At 35.1% G+C, this 22,388-nt stretch overlaps 1 protein-coding gene and 1 long non-coding RNA gene across 2 annotated transcripts in view; both read left to right on the top strand.

The window, feature by feature from the left end:
* The first annotated feature begins 3,655 nt into the window (after positions 1–3,655).
* nr5a1a (nuclear receptor subfamily 5, group A, member 1a) overlaps positions 3,656–22,388 on the top strand; it is a 25,806-nt gene continuing 7,073 nt past the window's right edge. Inside the window, exons 1-7 of the mRNA XM_065247570.2 lie at positions 3,656–3,760; positions 5,112–5,236; positions 15,491–15,632; positions 16,399–16,880; positions 17,318–17,476; positions 20,786–20,905; positions 21,279–21,426. Coding sequence (XP_065103642.1) covers positions 3,739–3,760; positions 5,112–5,236; positions 15,491–15,632; positions 16,399–16,880; positions 17,318–17,476; positions 20,786–20,905; positions 21,279–21,426 — 1,198 coding nt within the window. The 5' untranslated portion in view covers positions 3,656–3,738. The remainder of the gene's footprint in view (positions 3,761–5,111; positions 5,237–15,490; positions 15,633–16,398; positions 16,881–17,317; positions 17,477–20,785; positions 20,906–21,278; positions 21,427–22,388) is intronic.
* Positions 5,732–15,314, top strand: LOC135729744 (uncharacterized). The gene is made up of 5 exons (XR_010525743.2): positions 5,732–6,301; positions 7,102–7,159; positions 7,259–7,294; positions 8,845–8,889; positions 14,578–15,314. It is a non-coding gene; the product is annotated as an uncharacterized lncRNA (long non-coding RNA).

Raw genomic sequence — 22,388 nt, 5'->3', positions numbered from 1 at the left:
AAGGCTGCCTATGGAATTGGCCTTGCGACTGTCATAACGTGCATTCGGCATTGTTGTTTACGGACAAGTAAATCTTTCATACTGGCACTGATGACAAAACACCACGTTGTAGTTTTGGAAATCTGTCAAGGGCAAGAAATCTCTCTATATCCAGACCCCTTTCAAAATCATCTTGGCCTGTTCAGCATACATTGTCAGCAATTTTTTAGAAAATTTTGCTGCTTATATCTCATCTTTGGACCAAAATATGTATTTAAAATGAAAGTTGTGAATTCTGAAATATTAGAATAAACTTCTAACATATAGGGTATTAACAAGCATTATAATAATGTAAATAATGCATTACTAGTTAGTGTACATTCATATAATTCAAATAAAGTCTAATCTAAATTCATTTAATTTGCCATTTTATTTAATTTTAATAATTATATGACACAAAACCAGTCAGTCATAAGTCACCTGGAATATATGAAGCAGTAGACAACAATACATTATGGTGATTATCGATTTTTCTTTTATTCCAAAAATTTCTAATGTAAATATATATAGCCTATATATAATTGTGAGTGCAGGCAGTTGGTAAGGACTTTATTTGTACAACTTTAAAGGCGGTTTTCTCAATATTTACTTTTTTTTGCCCCCTTAGATTCCAAATGTTCAAATCGCTGTATCTCGACCAAATATTGTCCTAACAAACCATGGGCCCTATTAACCAATGAGAGTCTCAGCTCGCATCCTCTTTAAAAGCCAGTTGCACCGGCGCTATGTCTAATCCCTATTTAGATGACGGACTTTGTTTAAGATTAATGTTAAATAATTGTTTTGTTTTTCACTTGTATTGAAATTGTTATTTTTTATTAAAACCTTTAAAACCTGTTTTCTTTTAGTCATGGAAGTAAAAAAGCAGGCTTTTAATTGTTTAATTGTATGGCTATCCAATATCATCAAAAAATAAGAAAAGGTTTGTACTCTAAAAATACTTTATTTGTAACAAACAGGAGATAAAGAATTTACAAACGGCTCTCCGCAAGGTTCAGCACTTGGACAGCGTCAGTTTTTTTAAGCATTACTTACAAATGTTTCTCATCTCACCATATCCACAGGTACAGAGTCATCATATACAATAAATCCGTGAGAAAGCATTTAAAAAGAACATTTAAAAACAGATGCATTTGTTTAAAGCAAAGCATTTATTTACTTACCAGTCTGCAGGTAAAGCAGTTCTTTTTGTCTTCTAACGTCTCATAATTAGTCCTCATTTATGTCCAAGAGACTCAATAATAATCTTTTACATTCAATCCTTTAATCGTTCATATTTAAAAGCGTTTTTGTGCTGCTGCGCATGCATGTATGTGATAAGCAAACCCACGTTGTCGTCCCTTTTAGGCGCATATTACTAATGCGCTATTTAAATAACAAAAAAACATATTGCGCCATTGACTTTAGACATTAGACCAAGTTTTTGTTGGTCAATGGCGTAGTCTTTTTTAGTTGCCTCAAAATAGCAACGTGCCAACAATGCGCCTAGACACACCTCGCTTTCAGACCAGAACGCCCATGGGCGCAAAAAGGGGCGCAAATGCATTTGCTATTTAAACAACGTGGCGCCAAACGTGAAAATGATGATTGCGCAGGGTGGAAACTAGCAAAAGACACTTGAGTCGCGCATTCTGCATTGCGCCGGGTGTAAGATAGAGACCCATTAAATGGGTTGTTATTTGTTAATTGAAATGTTATTTATTGTAGATGATGCATAAATCTCGATATTTTAAATATTTTAATTTATTGAAAAAGAGATGTCAATAATTATATTGTTCAACATAAAGAGAACATGTGGTAACTGAGTTCATAAATCCATGACCTTGGTCTGTTAAAAGTGGGCCTAACCCAAAGTAAAGTTACTGGGAGCTGGGAATAGACCTATAATTGCATTGATTTGTGAATTAGTTGGATATTTTTTTATATATATAATACATTGAAAATACATATTTGATTGTGATTTAATTCACGTGTATCAAAAGTGTTAAAATATACGCTTTTTGGTGAGAATGGGTTGGTTAAAATACTTTTGGCACCACTGGGTCCCAAAAGATGGCAACAGATGGCTTTAGACAGTTACACCCACCTTTACACGGTGAAGTTGAGCACATGACCTGTACTGTAATTTGGCTATGTAATTTTGCATGGCCTGAACTGTGCATCGACTAATCAACAGCAAGAAATGCTTGTTAATGTCAATATTTTTATTAAGTTATCCAGACGTTTAATTCATGTTTCTCCCCTTTAAAAGTCGACAAATCTCCATCATTTTTTTTTTGCATGTAAACCTTTGAGATCTGTCTCTTAAACCTCGTACTGCTATCAGACTCTGATGTTTTAGTAAAAGCCGGAGGAATGCTCTCCAAGCAGAAATAGTCCCGCCGGAGTCAAAGCATCGTGCCGTTGTCTGCCGTTGACAAATGCAGTCACAGCACCCCGGCATAACAAAACTAACCTTGGCAGCAGTAACTGATATATTATCACTTCCCCCACTGCTCCACAGTCAAATGTATTTAATCTTTACATGTCAACTTGAAGACAACTGGTTATCTTAACAAATTAACCACTTAACAAATTATATAGGATCGTTGTGAAAACAAGCTAAATGTATTCACTAATTCTATATGATCATACTTAAGGTAAAACAAAAATAAATATGCTACATTACATTTAGTTTTATCAGTTTTCATTTGAACATTTCAGAACAATGCACAATGCAATGATGTAATATGTATGTATGAGATTTTGTTTTTATCTTCCTAAAACCCGGGTTTTGGTTTGTCTTTTTTTTCAGATTTCTACCAGCTATTTTGGGGTCAGGAAGAACCAATACATATTATAACCAATTAAGTATTATGGTTCAAACATCCCAAAAATTTGATGTCCATATATGTGGAAATCCAGGTTTAGGAGGATAATTATCATTAAACTGCCTTAGTTCAAACGAATTCATCTATTATGAATGGAATCATGTGTTTATATTTAATATGTTAATAAAAATATTTAACAAATATATCGCTCAAAATAACACTTTAAGTCGCATATGAGTTTAGCTAGCAACAATGCAACGCACGAATCAGATTAAATACTCAGATATTTTCAGGGATCCCAGCCTATCCTATTGTAGGTTTAGCCTATATGTTTTATTGTTTATTTATTTGGAAATGCATAATTAATAGGGACAATATGGGAACTAAACAGTATAACATCATGCACAATATTCAGGTGGCCAGTATGATTATACTGTAAGCTGTGAGTTAATACTGATATAATTGATTAGAAAATGGCTACAATAATATTACTTTGATGTAAGAATATTGACATTAATAATATCGTTATTTGAGTAAAATAATTCCTAAACCATGCAGATGTTAATATTTTCAAACAATTTTGTAATAAATTGCAAATATGCATTAATTAGCCTTCTAATGAAAAATGGTAATGCCCACTTTTCCCCTCTCGAGTGACTGATAATAAAATGCTGCGCCTGTAAGAACTGGAGCTCATCATCTTGGTGAGGGATGTCACATGAGCGCGCTATCCAATGAAGACCTTTCCATTGCTCTGATTCACTGCAGAGGAAGACGCTTCAAGAAGACCTCAGACCTGTTACATTCACTCCTGAAGTTTTTAAGGATTAGGACTGACCGACTGAAATATCTGCTGTTAAATGAATTAGAGACTCACAGGTGCTCTTAAATGCTGGACGCACAGGTTAATTGTAAGTACAACTTTATATGATTTTAAACGTATTATTAAAACGCATTATTATTAATTTATTATATATTTTTTCGTGGAAGGTTGGTGTTGAATAAATCCAAATTATATTATTGTGGATTTGTGTGTGTCAGACCTTCAAACATTGCATATCAACAATAAACCCTTGTAAATCATTTTTTTTTAATCTTATTAAGGTCAAATATTAAGGCCACACTTAATGAAATGTTGGTAGAAAATTACGATAGCGCGTATGTTCAGTTCCAGAAATGACTTGGTTTGTTTAGTTAAATAAACACTTTGATTTAGACATAACGTGAAAAGAGATGAAGAGACTGTTTTCTTTTAGTTGGTTATCAAAAGGTGCATTATAAAAGTGTCACGTAACTGCACGTCCGCTTTATCAATATAAAACCTCGTTTGTCATTTGTTATTGTGAAAAAGTTAAAATATATTCTATCCGAACTGTTTCCTGACATCAAGAGAAATCTTTTAAGTAATATTTAGATAAAAAATTTCTTGTTTAATACAGATTAAAAATAAGACAGGCTTTTTGTATGATTAGCTATAATGGAAAGTCACAAAAACGAAATGAGATTTATTAGGAAAATACAGATATAAAATACAAAATTAAACATAACTATTTGTGGTAAATATTTAGCCGCAAAAATCCCAAATGATTTATCTTAATCTTTGGCTGCTTCTTAAAAATGTCCTCTCAGTATCTCGCATGCATTTAAGTCTGAAAGTGTGTAATTGTGAATTAAATATTAGATTTTGCTCTTGGATTGTCTCGTACAGTGGGCGTGGGTCGGTGGGAAATGGGTCGGTGGGTGTAGGAGGCATGACAAGACCCAATATGATCAAATCTATCACAGATATATCTGTTCGTCACAGATATATTGTGGATATAAAGATATATCCTTACTGCATAAGGCCGGAACAGATGCATTTGACAGAGCTTTATGTAGGCTACACCGCGTTAGTTTATCATAAGCATCATTTTGAATATTTCATTCGTCGACCGATCTAATTACATACGGAATCATTAAGGTATTTTTTTTATATTGTTTTGAGTAGGCCTATATAGGTTTGTTTATAATACATCGGTGAGTTTAGTCCAAAATTTACCCAACGTTGGGTAAAATACCGCAATATGTTTATGTTTCTTGAACTAGGCTTTAAAAATGAATGTCTCTAAATGAGAATTTTTATTTCCTCTTCAAATCATTAACATGTTTTGTTAAAACATATTTATAAATAATATTGTTTCGATCAAATCAATTACGTAGAATATATCTAATCAAATGATGAATTGTTTTTCATTAATATCGTCATTTGTTTAACGCTTGCAGTGGCAGACGCATCTGTCAGAGTGATGGACTTCACACCAGCTGAAGACCTGGAGGAGCTTTGTCCTGTCTGTGGAGATAAAGTATCCGGTTATCATTATGGCCTTCTTACCTGTGAGAGCTGTAAGGTGCGTGCCACGTTATTTTAATATTTCCAAACTGCATGAGTCTATTCAAACATTCAAACATACATTTAGCATTGACAACATAAGGCCAAAGTGTTCGGTAGTTCTTTGGACATTTAATTTAAATATGCATTAAATTCGTATAGACATTCAATTGACTAACCCTTTGTTAAGAAAAATCTTTTAATCTGATGTTATTCATCTTTCCCTATAGCTTTAACTGTATAATTGTAAATATAGATTTACGTTGCTTATAGCTGGCTCCTTAGGCAAAAATGTTGAAGTGAAAATTGTTGAAAGTGCCTTTGGATGAAAGCGTCTGCTAACCGAATAAATGTTATTAATTTTTATATTTAATATAATGTTTTTTAAGCTATTTGTATATGTTTATAATTAAAGAAATGAAAGTAAGTGGTGCTACTACTAATCGTTTGGTAGTTTATATCTAGGCTACATGCATTTTCACAATCATCTGTTTGGAGCTACCCCAACAAACATGAGACGTCCAAAGGACGTTCAGATTATGTCCATATCGGGTCGGTCGGTCCAGAACCTAATCTGCACCTAATCTGCACGTCTAAACGACGTGCAGATCCAGTACAGTATTTGGACGTCTGACTACGACGTCTTTTGGACGTTGATATGCAGTTCAATATTTGAGGGTCCGTTCTTGGACGTCATTTAGACGTTCAAAACAGGTTCAGAAAAAAAATATAAAAACTTATGCAATAAAAACGACAAATGAGTTCTGATTCAAAACAATGTAACATGACGTTTTTTTTTTTTTGTGAAAATTCTTTAAGGTGATAAAATATGTTATATTTTTATGAATGAATTCACAACGCGTGCCAAAATCTACTGCATTTCTTTTGTGTAATTTGCAAATTAAACCAAATTCAAGTGTGATTTACAAAAATAATCAACATTGCAATTTTAAGTTTAACCACAAGGGTGTGTAAAAGCTTAGGTGGCGAGGTGGCGCGTGATCTTTTTTTGCACGTGATCAACAGACGTAATTAAGCATCGCCAGCGTAAACGTACTCAACGGACACAACCTGCTGTGAACAGGTAAGTTATGTTTATCCATTCCAAACAGTGTGTGTTTATTTTGTTTTGTGTACTTATTTTATTGTCAAAAATATTTTTGTTAGAAAACGTCGAGTTTTTCGAGAATTGTTTTCGATAAACTGATGACAGAATTTGACACCGCGGAGGATAACGTTCCGTAGGCTATTTTTAGACTTGGTTAGTTGTTATTAACGAACTGATGCCTTGGTTAGTTGTTATTAACTGACTGTTAATATGTTCGCGTATTAAATATTTTTCAGTGAGTTATTTTAGACCGTCTTGGGGAACTCTATTATCTCTTTCAGTCCGAGGGGGACTCGTTCCTTAATAACAGCCCTGTGAAACTAAATACACGGTCGTAAAAATGACTTTTTCTTCCCACACAAAAAATGACATCCGTCCTTTTATAATATTAACCATTTGAATGCATTTTTAATGATTTTGTCTAAGTGACATGCTTGAAAGTGGGCTTCTATGGTAAAAGTTCACCTGTCAATCAAAGAGCTCCGTTCAATACAAGCGCACAGGCACTGTAGTAGACAGCCAGACAAAGAAGTGATTAAGTAAGGAAACTAACATGATAACTTGATAATGACCCCCTTTGCCTTGCAATCTATTCATAAAATTAAGAGCCTTTATTAACCTTGGAATTTAAACAAAATAGAATAATTGTCTTTTCTGTCATGTTCTTAACATACTGTTTAGTCAATAAAGATGAATGAATACTGAATGCATATTAATTTACAAAGGCATTTGCAATATATTTGACTTCTTTTTCTCCTTTCTGTTTTTGTAAACAGGACCTACATACACCCCAAAGGCTCTTTTCAGAGCCATTTGACCAAGCATCTTTGTACAGTAAGTATTTGTTTTGATTAACCTCAAAGAAAACAAAATACATTTTAATATATGCTGACGTTTGTAATATCTTGCTCTTTTTCAATTATGTTTCAATAGTGCCGGTTTTCCTTCAGTAGTGCCAGTTTTCCTAAGGTAATTTAAGATCTTTTTAATTAACCATTTTGTTCAATTCCATGTAAAGGTCCCGTTTTCCGGATCCCATATTCCAAACTTTAGTTAGCATTTAATGTTGCTGTTAGAGCATAAATAATACCTGCAAAATGATAAAGGTATATTTTCTCTAATACAATTCACCTTTCAAAGCCTTCAGTGACCTGCCGGTTTGTACTACAGTCCTCTACTTCCTGGTTGAATGATGTCAATATTAGAGGTGTTTTTTCCTAACCTCTACCCACAGGAATATATCAGTCACCAGCTAAGCTCAAATGCAGTGTTGCCAGATAGAATTGATGGTTTCTACCCCAAAAACTGTCCCAAACCCACCCAAAGGCACAAAAAATGCCCAAAACATTTAATCAACATTTTGATTCAATTTGATCAGCATTTAGTTCTTTAACTACCACAGTTATTGCACTATAGCCTACTATAGCTAGCAATTAAACCCCAGCAGCTACAGAATCACAATAGTAAAATGACAACATAACTCGTTTACATATACAGCTATGCCCCTCACCACATGCAAAATGCACATTTACAGTGTATATTTAGATAGTTTTGGGATAATACAAATATCTAATTCGTTATTAATAAATTCAACAATGTCTGATTTTATCTATTTATATTATTAATAATAATATACCTGTATTATACTCCTTATAAACAGGTGTGTGAGTAAGAGCTAGAGATCGTATAGGCTAACTTTTAACGTTAAATGCACAACAATAATTGGCTGTATGTTAACATGCAAGGATGCTGAAAAGCACTATGAACATCTGAACCTTTCAGAACTATGTAGCCTACGAATCATTTTGATTGGTTGATTCTTTGTTATTTATAGGGGCGGTTTCCCGAACAGGGATTAGACAGAGCTGTCCAAACTGAAAACAACTTGCAGTGACATCTTAAAACACATCAGTGCTCTTTGTTTTGGTTCAAAATGCACACAAGTAGGGGTGGTTTCCCGAACGGGTATTATTTTATGCCGGGATTAGGCCTTAGTATAATTAGGAATTATAACTAGTTTTCAACAAACATGCCTTACTAAAAACATTACTGGTGTCCATTTTGAGGCTAAACAAAGGACACTAATGTATTTTAAGATATATCAGTGCAAGTTGTTTTCAGTTTGGACAGCTCTTATATTTATTTTAGTCTAGGAGGACTAATCTAATCCCTGTCCGGGAAACCACGCCGTAATGTTTTTAGTAAGGAATGTTTGTTGAAACTAGTTATATTTCCTAATTAAACTAAGGCCTAGTCTTAGCTTAAGCTAATCCCTGTCTGGGAAACCACCCCATAATGTCCCATGTTTAAGACTGCATATCTATACACACGCATGTAATAACTTTTAATTTGCTTGTCTTGATTATTGGCATCCTAAGATATTATATAACTGCCTGTGACATTCTTGGAGTTTGACTTTAATAATAACATAATTCTCAACACTTGGTAATGACTGTACTGTAATATTGTGTGTCAACAATTGCAAATAACATATTAATGTTCTTTCTTTAATATATTAGATTTTACCTCGTCCTCCACTGCCTCCAGTAATTCCTGGTTTTAAGGTTAGTCATTTTTTTTTTTTTTTCAGTGCCATTCGTCTCAACCCTGACTTCCTAAATAGTCTAAATTTGAATACAAAAATCTGGGCTTGATTTGGTTTTTCTGAAGGTGTTTAAAAGATTTACTGTTTTTGATCCTCTGGGTCTAAATGACCCTACAATGTGAATAAGACAAGTTACAATTTTTTAATAGTTTAATTTGTCGAAAAAAGAAATGCATCCAATATTAATGTGAAAATAATATACATGTACAAATCCCCGGTTCTAGAGAACAAACATACATACTTTCTTAAGCACACACAAACACACAAGTAGAGTTTTTTTTACAGATGTTATATATACATCAGGGTTCCCCAAATCTTACCCTGGAGGGCCGGAGGACTGCAGAGTTTAGCTCCAACGCTGATCAAACACGCCTGAGCAAGCTAATCAAGGTCTTCATGATCACTAGAAAATCACAGGTGGGTAAGTTTGATTAGGGTTGGACGTAAACTCTGTACTGTTCCTTAACTCCAGGATAAGATTTGGGGAACCCTGATATACATAGTCATCATTCAGTTATTATTGAAGAGCCACACAGATCCAAAATCGAAACTGACCTGTATTGCAGTGTGTCGTGTAGCTGCCCATCAATGTAAACAATGTGCAAAGTAGTTGAACCAAAAACTTTAATACAAGTTATTGGCTTCTAAAGTAGGTCGACTCTTACTCACTGAAACGAGTCGTTATATGGACTGATTCTCCTGCCTGACATTTTCCACGTCACACGAACACTTCCACGTCACACGAGATACTAATCTCCGCCTACAGCCTTGCCTGCGGGAGAAACGAAAACTATGACCTGCCCAAAGCTAGTTAGTGTGTAAACATCATGCTGTGTTTTCAGTTTGTGCTGTTTTCACTACCAAAGGAGACATTTTCAAGGAGGGTATACTAAATGTTTGGCTGTGAAGAATCTGTGGTTAAAATTAGGGGTCGATCGATTATCAATCTGGCCGATTATAGACGTCGATATTAAGCATTTTGCCGACTATCAACATCGGACATTTTAAAAGCCTATTTGCCGATAATGTAATTTGATTTGAAATGCACTATTTCGGCTCTGACGCAGCCATGGATTTAGTGAGAGCCGTCGGAACACGGAACAGGGCACTATTCAGTTGCCTACAGCAATGCCTGCCCCTCGCCCATCTGATTTGTTGGGAGTCATGAGTCCGGCCAATCGGCGCAGGAGGCTGAAGACACCGCAGAAAGCGCTTGCTAACTCGAGCTGCTTTGCAATGATTTCGCTCTGTGAGTTGACACTGCAATACAAGAGTTTAGCACGCGTTTCAGGCAGTTGACCGAGCTGGCATTTGCACGTCAATGTAAGTCATGTCATTTTAAAAATACAAGCCACTTTAAAGCATAAAGAACTTGACCACTTTGGTCTTCACTCAGTGTGCTCTTATGCACGCGCACACAGCCGCCTGCTTGCAACAAGTAACAGATCAAGTTATTTTTTGCGACTTATTTATTACACAGAAATGTTCATATACACACGGGTATGCTTAAATGCCTGTTTTGAGGACATACAGTTGCAATCAGAAATATTCAACCCCCTTACCTCAAAAAACATTATAGTGATGTTGATAAAAAAATAATAAAAATCTCTTGGAATGTTAAATATTTTGGAAATCTTCTTATACCCAAGGCCCTTCAGATGTGATGAAATAATCTCCTCTCTTAGCTTTTGTGGAAGCTCCTTTGTCTTTCCCATGATTGCAACTCACCTTGAAGACCTTGATGGTTGGAGTTTATATATGCATCACAGCTGAAGCAAAATGGATCGTTATAGAGTTCCTAAAGGCTTAATGAGGTTTCAGCTGCACTTCAGGCCATAAAAACTGTCAGAAAGCTTTAAAAATAACAATATTATATAGGGGTTGAATAATTGTGACATGGCTATCTTAACAAAATATACTATTACACACAAATACTACATCAAACATTTTCTGTTTTGATTTTATGCCTCACTTAACTCATAAAAACTCATCCAAAGCAGAATCCCGCACTTTGAAAAGATTTTTATTTATAAATCCTTAAAACTCTTTGGGGGTTGAATATTTCTGATTGCAACTGTATATACTTAAGGAATAGGCTGTTGAACCAACTAATTGTGCCTATGATATGGTATTAATGTTATAGTTTTATGAAAACATTTGTAGTCTTTTTAAAAACATACAGAATGAAGCTATGAAGGCAATTAAATTAATTACACCTATTACATAATACAAATTGTTTAGTTAATCATTATATCCATATGATTAGGGATGCTCCGATCAGGATTTTTGCAGCCAATACAAATTACCGATCTTTTATCTTCGCGATCGGCCGATACCAATTCCAATTTTTTTAGCTGATATGCAAGCTATTTGATGACTGTAACTGTTACATTTTTTTCTAGATAACGTAATACCACAGATGTTGCCTTTGTTATATTACTTACAGTAATTGGGTATATTATTGTTTTAATAGAGAATCAAATAAATTAGCACTCTTCTCCAAAGAGTTATTTAATATCTCTTTAAAAACGTTTGTCTCCTAAGAGTACTGAAAATAAAACACTTCACAGTCTTTACTGTATGTATTAAATATACACACATTCGTATGAAGTATAACAGTTCCTTAGTCAAGAGCAGAGAGTGATTGTATTGAGAGATGAATTATGATACTGTAGCTTTAAGACGTGAGAGAGATCGCTCTGTTCACTTGCACTGATGACAGGCTGCTGTGTGTGCGTGCGGCGGCTGAACGCAGACAAGAGCAGCTGTGAGGAAAATGAACGTTTAAACGCTCAAATGTTGTTATTATTAATATGATTGTTATAATTAACATTTCTTAGAGTCAGAAGAATTAAAAATGTTTCAAAGCATTGAGAGTTTTTGTCAGACCCTGAGTCTTAATTTTGACATTAATTTTCATTTTTACACCAGCCATATCAGTTCAGAATATCAGTTGTCGGTCTACTTGATCAGTAATAATCGGTATCGGCATTGGCTCTGAAAAACACATATCGGTTGACCTCTAGTTAAAATTAATTTTTCACAGAGGGATTTATTAACTTAGACGTTTGGCAATGAAAGATTGTTCAGTACCCACTTTATTTGAAACAACATGCGTCTCCTAACCACAACCTGTAAGTATGAGTATAGCTACATACTTGCTTAAATGAGTGTAAAATGTCTATCATCGTTTTTATTGCTTCGTTGTTTAAACTCGGAGAGTCACGTTAGCAAGCAGTTAACGCATGCTCATTTATTGTTTTGCTATGACCCGGTTAGTTTACATAAATGCTTAAATGAGTGTAAAATTGTTAGTTTCTATCGTCGTTTTTACTGCTTGGATTAATGATGAATGATGGAGTTGTTTAAACTCTATGGGGCGGTTTTCCGGACAGGGATTAGACTAGTCCTAGACTTAAACACTTTTAAGAGCTCTCCAAACTGAAAACATCTTGCACTGACGTATCTTAAAATACATCAGTGCCCTTTGTTTTACCTCAAAATGCACACAGGTAATGTTTTTATTAAGGCATGTTTGTTAAAACTAGTTATATTTCCAAATTAAACTAAGGCCTAGTCCTGGATTAAGCCAACCCTGGTCCGGGAAACTGCCCATATATACTGTCAGAGAGTCACGTTAGCAAGCGGCTAGCGCATGCTCACTTAGGTTTTGATATGACCCGGTTAGCTAACATAAATGCTTAAATGGGTGTAAAATGTTAGTTTTTGTTGTCGTTTTTATTGCTTGGCTTAATGATGAATGATGTGTATTAATGTCGATTAGGGATGCAGCTATTAACCGGTTTCACTATTAACCGCACTTTAAAATGTCAGGGTTAAGTAACCGTAAAGTTTTCACTACACTGCGTGTTTTTGTTTCAGGCACGCACAGACAAACCAGATCCACGAACCACCAAGAGGCGCATGCATCATGATGCACTGTATGACAAAGCTCCGCGTTCAAAAGAATATGTGGCCGCGTGACGTGTCTCTTGGTTGTTCGTGCATCTGGTTTGTGTGTGTGTGTGTGTGTGTGTGCGTGCGTGCGTGCGTGCGTGCGTGCGTGCGTGCGTGCGTGCGTGCGTGCGTGCGTGCGTGCGTGCGTGCGTGCGTGCGTGCGTGCGTGCGTGCGTGCGTGCGTGCGTGCGTGCGTGCGTGCGTGCGTGTGTGTGTGTGCGCGCACCTACATGAGTACGTGAAAGAGCCACACTCCATGTCTGTACAGCATTAAAAACCTCCTGCTCGTGGATCAAACCTGGGCGGGGCTCCTGGTGGTCTGACTGCATTTCCTTAGGTTGAATTCTTTTAACGCGTTTATGATTAATTAATGAATAGCTTGAGTTAACATGTTAATCTTGCCACCCCTAATATTTATATTTTATTTTTGTGTAATATAAAGCTACACCTGTCAAAATGACTCGCAGTACCTGGTCCAGGATGACCCTGTGTTATTATTCGTTTTGAGAACGACTTAATGAATTCGTTTTACTTCAAACAAACCAAAATAATATACATTTATTCAGTCCAAATGTAAAATTACATTTATTCAAAAGATCATTAAAATGAATAGCCTATAGGTTTCAAAAGACACCTATAATGTTTAAGTCAAAGCCAGCTAAGTTATTATTATTATCATTTGTCCAAGAATTGTAGAAAAATACACAAACTGAAAATACAGAAGAATTTAGCAATTGTTAAAAAATTTATTCATGTGATTTTATACATTAATGTTGTAAAAGAAATGAATTCTTAATAACCGTAAAACCGTGATTATTTATCAGACTATAACCGCACCATCAAAATCTATAATCGCTGCATCCCTAATGTCGATAATGTCTTCTCAGTAAATCATGTTAGCACTAGGTCAATACATGTTGCACTATTGTTGGTCTGTGCCACTGATCTGTGGTCTGCGCGGAGACTCTGTCAGTTGTCCAATCAAAGCAGTGTAGGCTACTGAAAGGTGGGGTGTAAGCAGACTAAGTCGTTGAATGGCTTCACACGAATAGTTGGGGGATCTCTGAGAAATGGGTTAATTTTAAATGTATATTTTGAGAAAATTACAGTGTGTTTTGACCTTGCATGCGTTTAAACCTGTTGTCCGGGACTAATAAACAGTGATAGGACGCTTAAAATTGTCATCTTACTGGCTCTTTACTTAATGTTTAAAATGTTTTAAATATTTTTTGTTTCAATGAAATGATTCAAAAAAAATATTTTTAATACAAACATGGCTTGAATTGCCTTTTAATTCATAATGTCATGTCAAGAATAGCGTTTTACAATATTAATAACTATAGATTTATATCTAAATTAGCTATATAGTATGTAATATTATTTGTAATTACTGTAATAAGTAAAAAAATTAATCTGTCAATATAGGCATTACAGTAAAATACACTAAAAATAAACAAGAAATAGACGTGCTGCCAGTACTGTAAAAATACAGGGAAATTGTTAAAGATGATAAATCATGAGGTGAAAATTTACACCTAGAGGACAGTTGGTACAGTGCTGCAAAAGCTATGAAGTAAGGGTGTACAAAGGATTTAAACCTTGCTGTTTTCTTATAACATGTATGTGTACTTGGTGTATGACTACAGGCTGCTTTTGCATATTTATATTTTTTGTCTTTCCATTTTTACAGGTGGAGTAATGGAGTAAAGATGCAACGGAGCAGCTGATAAGAAAACATGCTTAAGACCATCTTAAACGTGCACCATCAAGAAAGGGAGGGGTACACATTAAAAAAAAATTTTAACATTACTTTTTGAATAGATGCACTTTTTAAAAAAAATTTTTAAGTATATATATTGTTTATTTATGTTGTTTTTAAATGTTATAATTGTATTGTTTTTATTTGTTGTATTTAGCTTTTATGCATTTGTACACACACAAACACACAACCACATTTATACAAAATAAGTTTTGAATAAATACGTTTAATGGAGTGCAAAGTGTGAGTCTTTATTTAGCTAAATGATGTCTAAAATGAGTCTGCAGTTGACGTTATAAGACGTTGAAAATATGTCCACAATGACCACATTTCAACTAAATTTGGACCTTAAAAAGACGTCCTATGGATGTCATTATTGGACGTCCAAAAGACGTCAGAAAAAGACGTCGGAAAACCTTTCATTCTGCACCCTGATGGGGACGTCTTTTCAACGTCTTTATTGGACGTCCAAAAGACGTCAGAAAAAGACGTCGGAAAACCTTTTATTCTGCACCCTGATGGGGACGTCTTTTCAACGTCTTTATTGGACGTCCAAAAGACGTCAGAAAAAGACGTCGGAAAACCTTTCATTCTGCACCCTGATGGGGACGTCTTTTCAACGTCCGACAAAGATGTTGAAAAGACATCTTTTGGACATACTTTTGCTCAGTGGGACGGATGAATGTCAAATCAAATCATCTAACTGTCAATTGATCATATACATAAGTGTAACAGTAAAATCAGTTCAATATGACTATTACACTGTTATTTATTAAATTAAGTATTTTTAACTGCAGACGAATAGAATATAATAAATATTTTATTGTGTATTATTGCGCAACAGGGTTTTTTCAAGAGAACGGTTCAGAATAACAAGAGATACACGTGCACACAGAACCAGGACTGTGGCATTGACAAAACCCAGAGGAAGAGATGCCCATTCTGTCGTTTCCAAAAGTGCCTCAGTGTCGGCATGAGACTCGAGGGTAAGAAAGCAAATAATTCTATAAAATGCACGTGGAGAAAAAGCGAAACACTTGTTGGTTTTGTAATTTGTTTGAGTTTTGTTGCGAAAATGCGATATATAAATAAATAAATAATTAACAAAAAAATCTCAAAATAACATAGATCCTCTTAGAAATTAAAGAGTGATACATTGAGTGAAAACATTTCAACAGTGTACAGTAGAAATATCACTCAAGCGCCTCTTATAATGCTCACTGTGCGCGCGCTTTCAAAACCCAGTGCAGAGAAGCACCTGTTTCCGCGCGCACCCGTGACACATTCCTTACGCGCTGATAAGGCTCGCGCATTCGTGTAGTTTAAAAGAACACAAAAACTATCGTGGAAAATGTCCATAAGATGAGAAATGACTTGCTGCGCATTCCTTGCTTTTTTGGCCTTTTATGCACATAGCCTTAAAATATCTTTACTTTCATTGCTAGTTGTTTATGACAAAAAGCTGCAGCCTATTTTCCATATAACAATGGTAAAAAATAAAGTAAAAGTGCAGTTACCATATTTTCTTGCGTTTAGTTCAACAGTTAAACTAAGGTTACTGTAGCAAAACCATGCGATATTTGTGCTTACCATGGTAACCATGTTTTTTTTAGTTGAATGATTTGTAGTTAAAGTGACTGTAAAACCATAGTTAGTTTTTGCCAGTGTTGTTGGAAAACAATTAAGGTCTCTCTCTCTCTCTCTCTCTCTCTCTCTCTCTCTCTCTCTCTCTCTCTCTCTCCCTCTCCACAGCTGTCCGTGCTGATCGGATGAGAGGGGGAAGAAATAAGTTTGGCCCAATGTACAAACGTGATCGTGCCCTGAAACAGCAGAAAAGAGCTTTGATCAGAGCCAACAGTTTTAAAGTAGAGTCCAACACAATCATGTTGTCTACCGCCCCAGCTGAATATTCCCATCCTGGGTCACTCCCAGGGCTCCATCCTTCTTCTCTCTCATCTCCGGAGTATGACTGCCCTCCTCTCTGCCCCGCTGCCCTGGGTGTGGCCCTGCAAAGCTATGGTTCATACCCAGCACAGTACCAATACACAGCGCAAGTACACAGTAGATCCATTAAGGCAGAATACTCAGATGTGTACTCCAGTTCACCTGACTCATCACTTGGGTACACATATCCTGACAGCTGCATGCCAGCCTCCCCCCACACCAGCCCCGTAAATCCGGGGTTGCCCTCACTGGTGCTCGAGTTGGTCAGCTGTGATCCAGATGAGGAGCAGGTATGTGTCCAAATATTTATATCATTATGGCCAGTGCTTGTGTTGATTTGACAAACTTTCTTGTGTATTTGCTTTTAGTGTGATTATGAAATTCCTCCACTATTGAACACTTTCAGAATTAAAGGTAAAAAAGCTTTCATTGGGACAGTACCCTTAATGTCCTAATATGTATCTTAGGTACATATATGAATACATAATGTACAATAAAGAGGGCACCCTTTAGGTATAAAGCTGTACATTTTGAAAGCGTACCCCCTCAGTGACAGCTTTTATATATTTGTTTCTGAGAGTGAAAGTATAATTGTTCAGTTGAAGCAATTGTCTTTTATCGGTGCAACTTTATGAAAGCTGATTCAGTCGTGAGTGTCTTAAAATTTAGGTTAACTAATAAAACATTTACAATGTACAAAATGTTTGATTTTATTTGTTTTTCATAGGTTAGAGGGAAGATTTGTGCCTACCTTCACCAGGAGCAAAGTGGCAGAGGAAAACTGGACAAACCTCGACCCTTCAGCCTGTTTTGTGTCATGGCAGATCAGACATTGTTCTCAATTGTCGAGTGGGCAAGAAGCTGTGTCTTTTTTAAGGAACTAAAGGTACTACACTGAGATATGAACAAAAATGTGTGTGTGTGTGTGTGTGTGTGCGTTTTCCCAAAATAAGTCTTGTACTCAAAAGTGAGCAAAATCTGACAAACCTTGGGGACATCTTCATTTTCTTATTGTAAAAATGCAATTTTCTGTTAGTTTTAGGGTTAGAGTGTTGGTTAGGTTATAGTATTAAAAACTAGTGGTCTATAAAACAATAGAAGTATATGGAATGTCATGTGTGTGTGTGTGTGTGTGTGTGTGTGTGTGTGTGTAGGGACACACCTCTGATTTTCAAATGTTACATAGAGCTGAATGTCTTGTCTTATCACAAACTAACTATTTTGGAAAAGGTCTGCTATTTTGTCGCCAAATCGTGCATCTTACTGAAAGATAACATTTGGGGACACTGAGACTTTAAGATACAGTGTTGTTGTCAAGTGATGTGCTATTGCATGTTTTGTTAAAGAGTTTTAAAAATAAGATTACATCTGCTTGTTTATGTTTCATTGGTGGTTTTGCTGATCTGTGTCAAAGTCAGAATGCCTTGCTTAATCCATCAGCATTGCCACACTTTTAAAGATTAATAAGTTTCTTGTATTGTTTCTGTTATAGAGAAACCATTTTGTAGCTGTTTTTTAGGATTTATAGAGAACCGTTATGATTCATAAATGCTTTCTGTCTCACAAAAGGTTCTCTGTAGTGAAAAAAAAAATTGGTAACACTTTACTTGAAGGGGTGTTCATAAGACTGACATGACAAGTGTCATGAACATGAAGGAGATTTTATGCATGTTTATGACAACTGTCATTAAGTGTCATTTGTTCAATCATGTCATTTTTAATGCAAAGATGACATTTTTTGAGATGTCTTTGTTATGACAACTTGACATTAACCAATACAGCATAACTTGTCATGACAACTTGACATTACCAAGACATTACCGTTTCCTTCATGTGTTTAAAAAAATAAAATCAATCATCCAATAATAATAATAATAAAAATAATAATAATTAAAATTGACAAAATTGTATTTTATTGAATTTTGAAACCGATTCACCTAAAACTAAATGAAATCAGTACAATAATTGCTTAAGCCAAGCAGCGTTGGGTCCATATCACTGGAAAACAATTTTAATTGATTAAATGTTTTGTAAGTTTTTTCTTCTATGTCAGAAAATTTCAGAAGCCTCTGTCTGAGGAAGAACAAGCTCTGTTAGTTGTTAGTTTTTTATATATTGTGCACATACATAAAGTTAAGTATAATATTTTGACATGTCTGTTACATTTTATTAAGGTATTTAAATGTAATATTATTTGACATATTAAATATAATATAATATAATATATTAAATATATATTAACAATTGATTACATTTAAATGACAGTTTAATGTAATGTTAACTCATAAAGCTAAGTAGTATCTTAAATTTGATAATTATTCTGCTATGTCATGTTTATGACAGATTTATGACAAGTTATTGGTTTATGTCAAGTTGTCATAACAAAGACATCTCAAACAATGTCATCTTTGCATTAAAAATGACACTTAATGACAGTTGTCATAAACGTGCATAAACCCTCTTTCATGTTCATAACACGTGTCATGTCAGTCATGTTAGTCAAAGTGTTACCAAAAAATCTTTACGTTATAAAAAGGTTAGAAAGAAAGTAAAAAGACTATGACTTAATAGACTTTCAGTCACCTTTATTTTAGAAGTGTTCATAAAGTTTTCTAATAACTTTATTAATTGCAATAACTTTTGCAAGTTGTTTAATATACACTCTCAGAAATAAAGGTACAAAAGCTGTCTCTGGGGCAGTGCAATTTCCAAAAGTACACCTTTGTATCTAAAGAGTAGCCTACATATTGGTACCTCACAGGTATATATATCTGTACCTAAATGGTACATTTTAGGACTTAGTGACAGCTTTTGTACCTTTGGTTTGATAGTTTACCATCAGAACTGCTTGAAAAATGTTAAAGAAAAGTGCAGAATTGCAGTGCAAAATGTGTCAGTGGGCATTAGATATACAGTATACAAACACAGGCATCAGGTGTTTGAAATCTCAACACTCAGTTGCTATTCAGGTCAGGATTTGTGTTGCAATTCACAACAGATTACTTGTCACTGTGTTTTTTCAAACAGATACAAAGTTGTTTTGGAACAGGATGACGCAAGCACAACTCACATTGTTAAAATCCCTCATTATTTCATGCCTTTATAATGTGGCTCAACAGATATTGCACAGACTAATACTACTGTATATGCCCTCCTTAAATGCACAAAAAAATATTTCAGGACAAATGATCTAAAAAGCTGTCACAGGACAGTACCTTTCAAAGAGGTCATATATGTAACACATAGGTACAGATATGTATATATTTGGTACTTATAAGTATGGTACAAATACAAATATGAACCCTTTAGGTGCCCTTTTTGACGATTGTTTCTGACAATGTCACAAATTCATACAGTCTGTTACATTTTTTGTAGTCATGGCAACTAATTTTGGGTTGTGCGACTAGGGGGTATATAAATGTGTCGGAGGGTGAATGTGAATGCCAGGTTACTGATGACCCCGCAGACACAGCGCTTTTAGAAGTGTTTAATAACATTCCAGGTTGCAGATAGCTCTGGAATCTCAGCTCTGCCCCTGTCTGCGTTCTTCCGCATTGTATCCATCTGCCAAAATGAATAATGCTATGTGAAAAAAAACTGCATTAAGCATTGTACATGCCCCTACATTGGTGTTAAGAATGAAGAGTGTGCCTGTGCATGATGATGTGTGTTGGCAAGTTTGTATCAGTGTCTGAATGTTAATAATGAGAATCTAAAATGTGACATTGTGTATCCACAAACACAGCTGCACTGCTTATGAATGAATGAGTTGTTACGGCTGAATTAGAAATTTGGATTTTATTTTGTTTAGGTTTAAGAGAGTTTCTTAAGTTTAAAGAGAGTTACATTTTCTGTATATTCATGTTGGATTACATTAAAGAGACTGAGATATAACTATATATGGTCAGTATACTATTGCAAAAACTTTTTCACAGTATGGTTTTGGGTATTGTGTTTGATATATGCACTTATACAGTTCTATTAGAGCTTCCAACTGCAAAAAACCTAAAATTGTAGGTTTAGTTGACTTGCATAACCATTTCGATTAAACTTGCATGCAGCACTCGAGCATTTTCTTACAGTGTACTTTATTGTGCAATTCACATCACAAAAAAGCATATGACATCATGACCATGAGAAAACTGATTCTCCAAATAATTTCAATACTTAATCCATTGACTTTCTCTTTGTTTAGGTAGGAGATCAGATGCGACTGCTGCATAACTGCTGGAGTGAGCTTCTTCTTTTTGATCATATCTGCAGACAGGTGCATCATGGGAGAGAGAACAGTCTGCTACTCATAACAGGACAGGAGGTGAGATTTTCAACCTGTAATTGCATTGCATTTATTACATCCAGTCACTTACTTCAAATTTATGGCAGCTGGGATCTGCAAGGCTCTACAATTTACTTACACAACTGCACATCCAGCATGTATTTTTATTGTGTTTTGCATACTGTGCATATATAGAGAGTGTTTATTGATAAAGCATATGGTATGGGATGTTTACTGTGCTTTTTGTAGCAAACCATCAAATCAAATAGCTTGTAATCGCTTGTAAGTTATAATGCATTTCCTGACAGATCGTTCCACTTCAGGGCTAAAGCTATCAATGCAAAATACACAGATATCATAAGTTTGATCTTTAACTATAACAGTCCTATAATAAATGTGTTGTTTTGTGCAGATCGAGTTGTCAGGAGTTTTATCTGATGCTGGCCTGACTTTAGCCAGTCTGATACAAAGAGGACAAGAAGTGGCCAAAAGACTACAGCTCTTACAGGTGGACAACAGGGAAATGGCCTGCCTGAAGTTTCTCATTCTCTTCAATCCAAGTAAGTATGACTGTATTCTTATTTATGTATTTCCTTCATTAGTGATGATGACTCTGAAGTATCCAGCAACCTTTAAGCTTTAAACTTTATAGTATAAGTGACAATTTTATGTGATTTCATGTCATTTGATAGTTTACTAGTCAATGTCTGTTGGTGGACCATCAGAATAAAATGTTAGTAGATATTAAGACGACTTTTTTAATTCTAATATTTAAAAGCTTCATAATTTTACATTTCAATACATTATATAAAATAAATGACAGCAAAGGTGGCATATGTCAGATATATGTTCAGTGAGATGGCTTTTGTTCTGGTCACTTTCTTTGGCATTTGATTCTTTAGTTTTTTATATGTCCATTATATTTGTACAGTGGGGAACCTTCAGGGCCTTCTACGCCTTCAGAGAAGGCCTAAAATAATTAATAAAAAGATTTTTTATTATAATAATTCAAATAAATAATATTCAATAAAAATATGTTTTTACATTTTTAAATTTCTATTTAATTCAATTTAATACAATACATGTAATATATTTTCTCTCATCTATGTTCTAACGTTAAGCTTACTGTCAGGTTCATGTCATGAAAACATCTAATCCAATCAGAATCGTCTGTCTCTATTAAGGCCCGGTTATCTGGCTCATTCATTGGTTAGGACTTCATGAATCCCAGGGAAGGCCAAGCTATGTGTTTTGGTGTGGAGAGTGACGGGCAAATCGACCAATCACGTTTTGATTTCAAGTGGGCGGGCAAAAAACGAAACATTGTAAGCCTTCATGAAGTCCTAATCATGCAACAAACTGGATGCGAGCTGCCGTAAAACACCAAAGACGAAGATCATAGACCGTTAATATTAATACAGTCTAATGGCCCGAATCTCTGCGGTGAGAGTGGTTGAGGTAAATGGCGGAAAACGTGATTGACGTTGTGGCTAGCTTGATAGGGCTGAGGTAAAAACGAAAT

This window comes from Paramisgurnus dabryanus, chromosome 11 (genome assembly GCF_030506205.2).
Source record: "Paramisgurnus dabryanus chromosome 11, PD_genome_1.1, whole genome shotgun sequence".
Lineage (NCBI taxonomy): Eukaryota > Metazoa > Chordata > Actinopteri > Cypriniformes > Cobitidae > Paramisgurnus > Paramisgurnus dabryanus.
The sequence above is the reverse complement of the archived record's forward strand: the minus strand, read 5'-3'. Positions and strand labels throughout refer to the sequence as shown.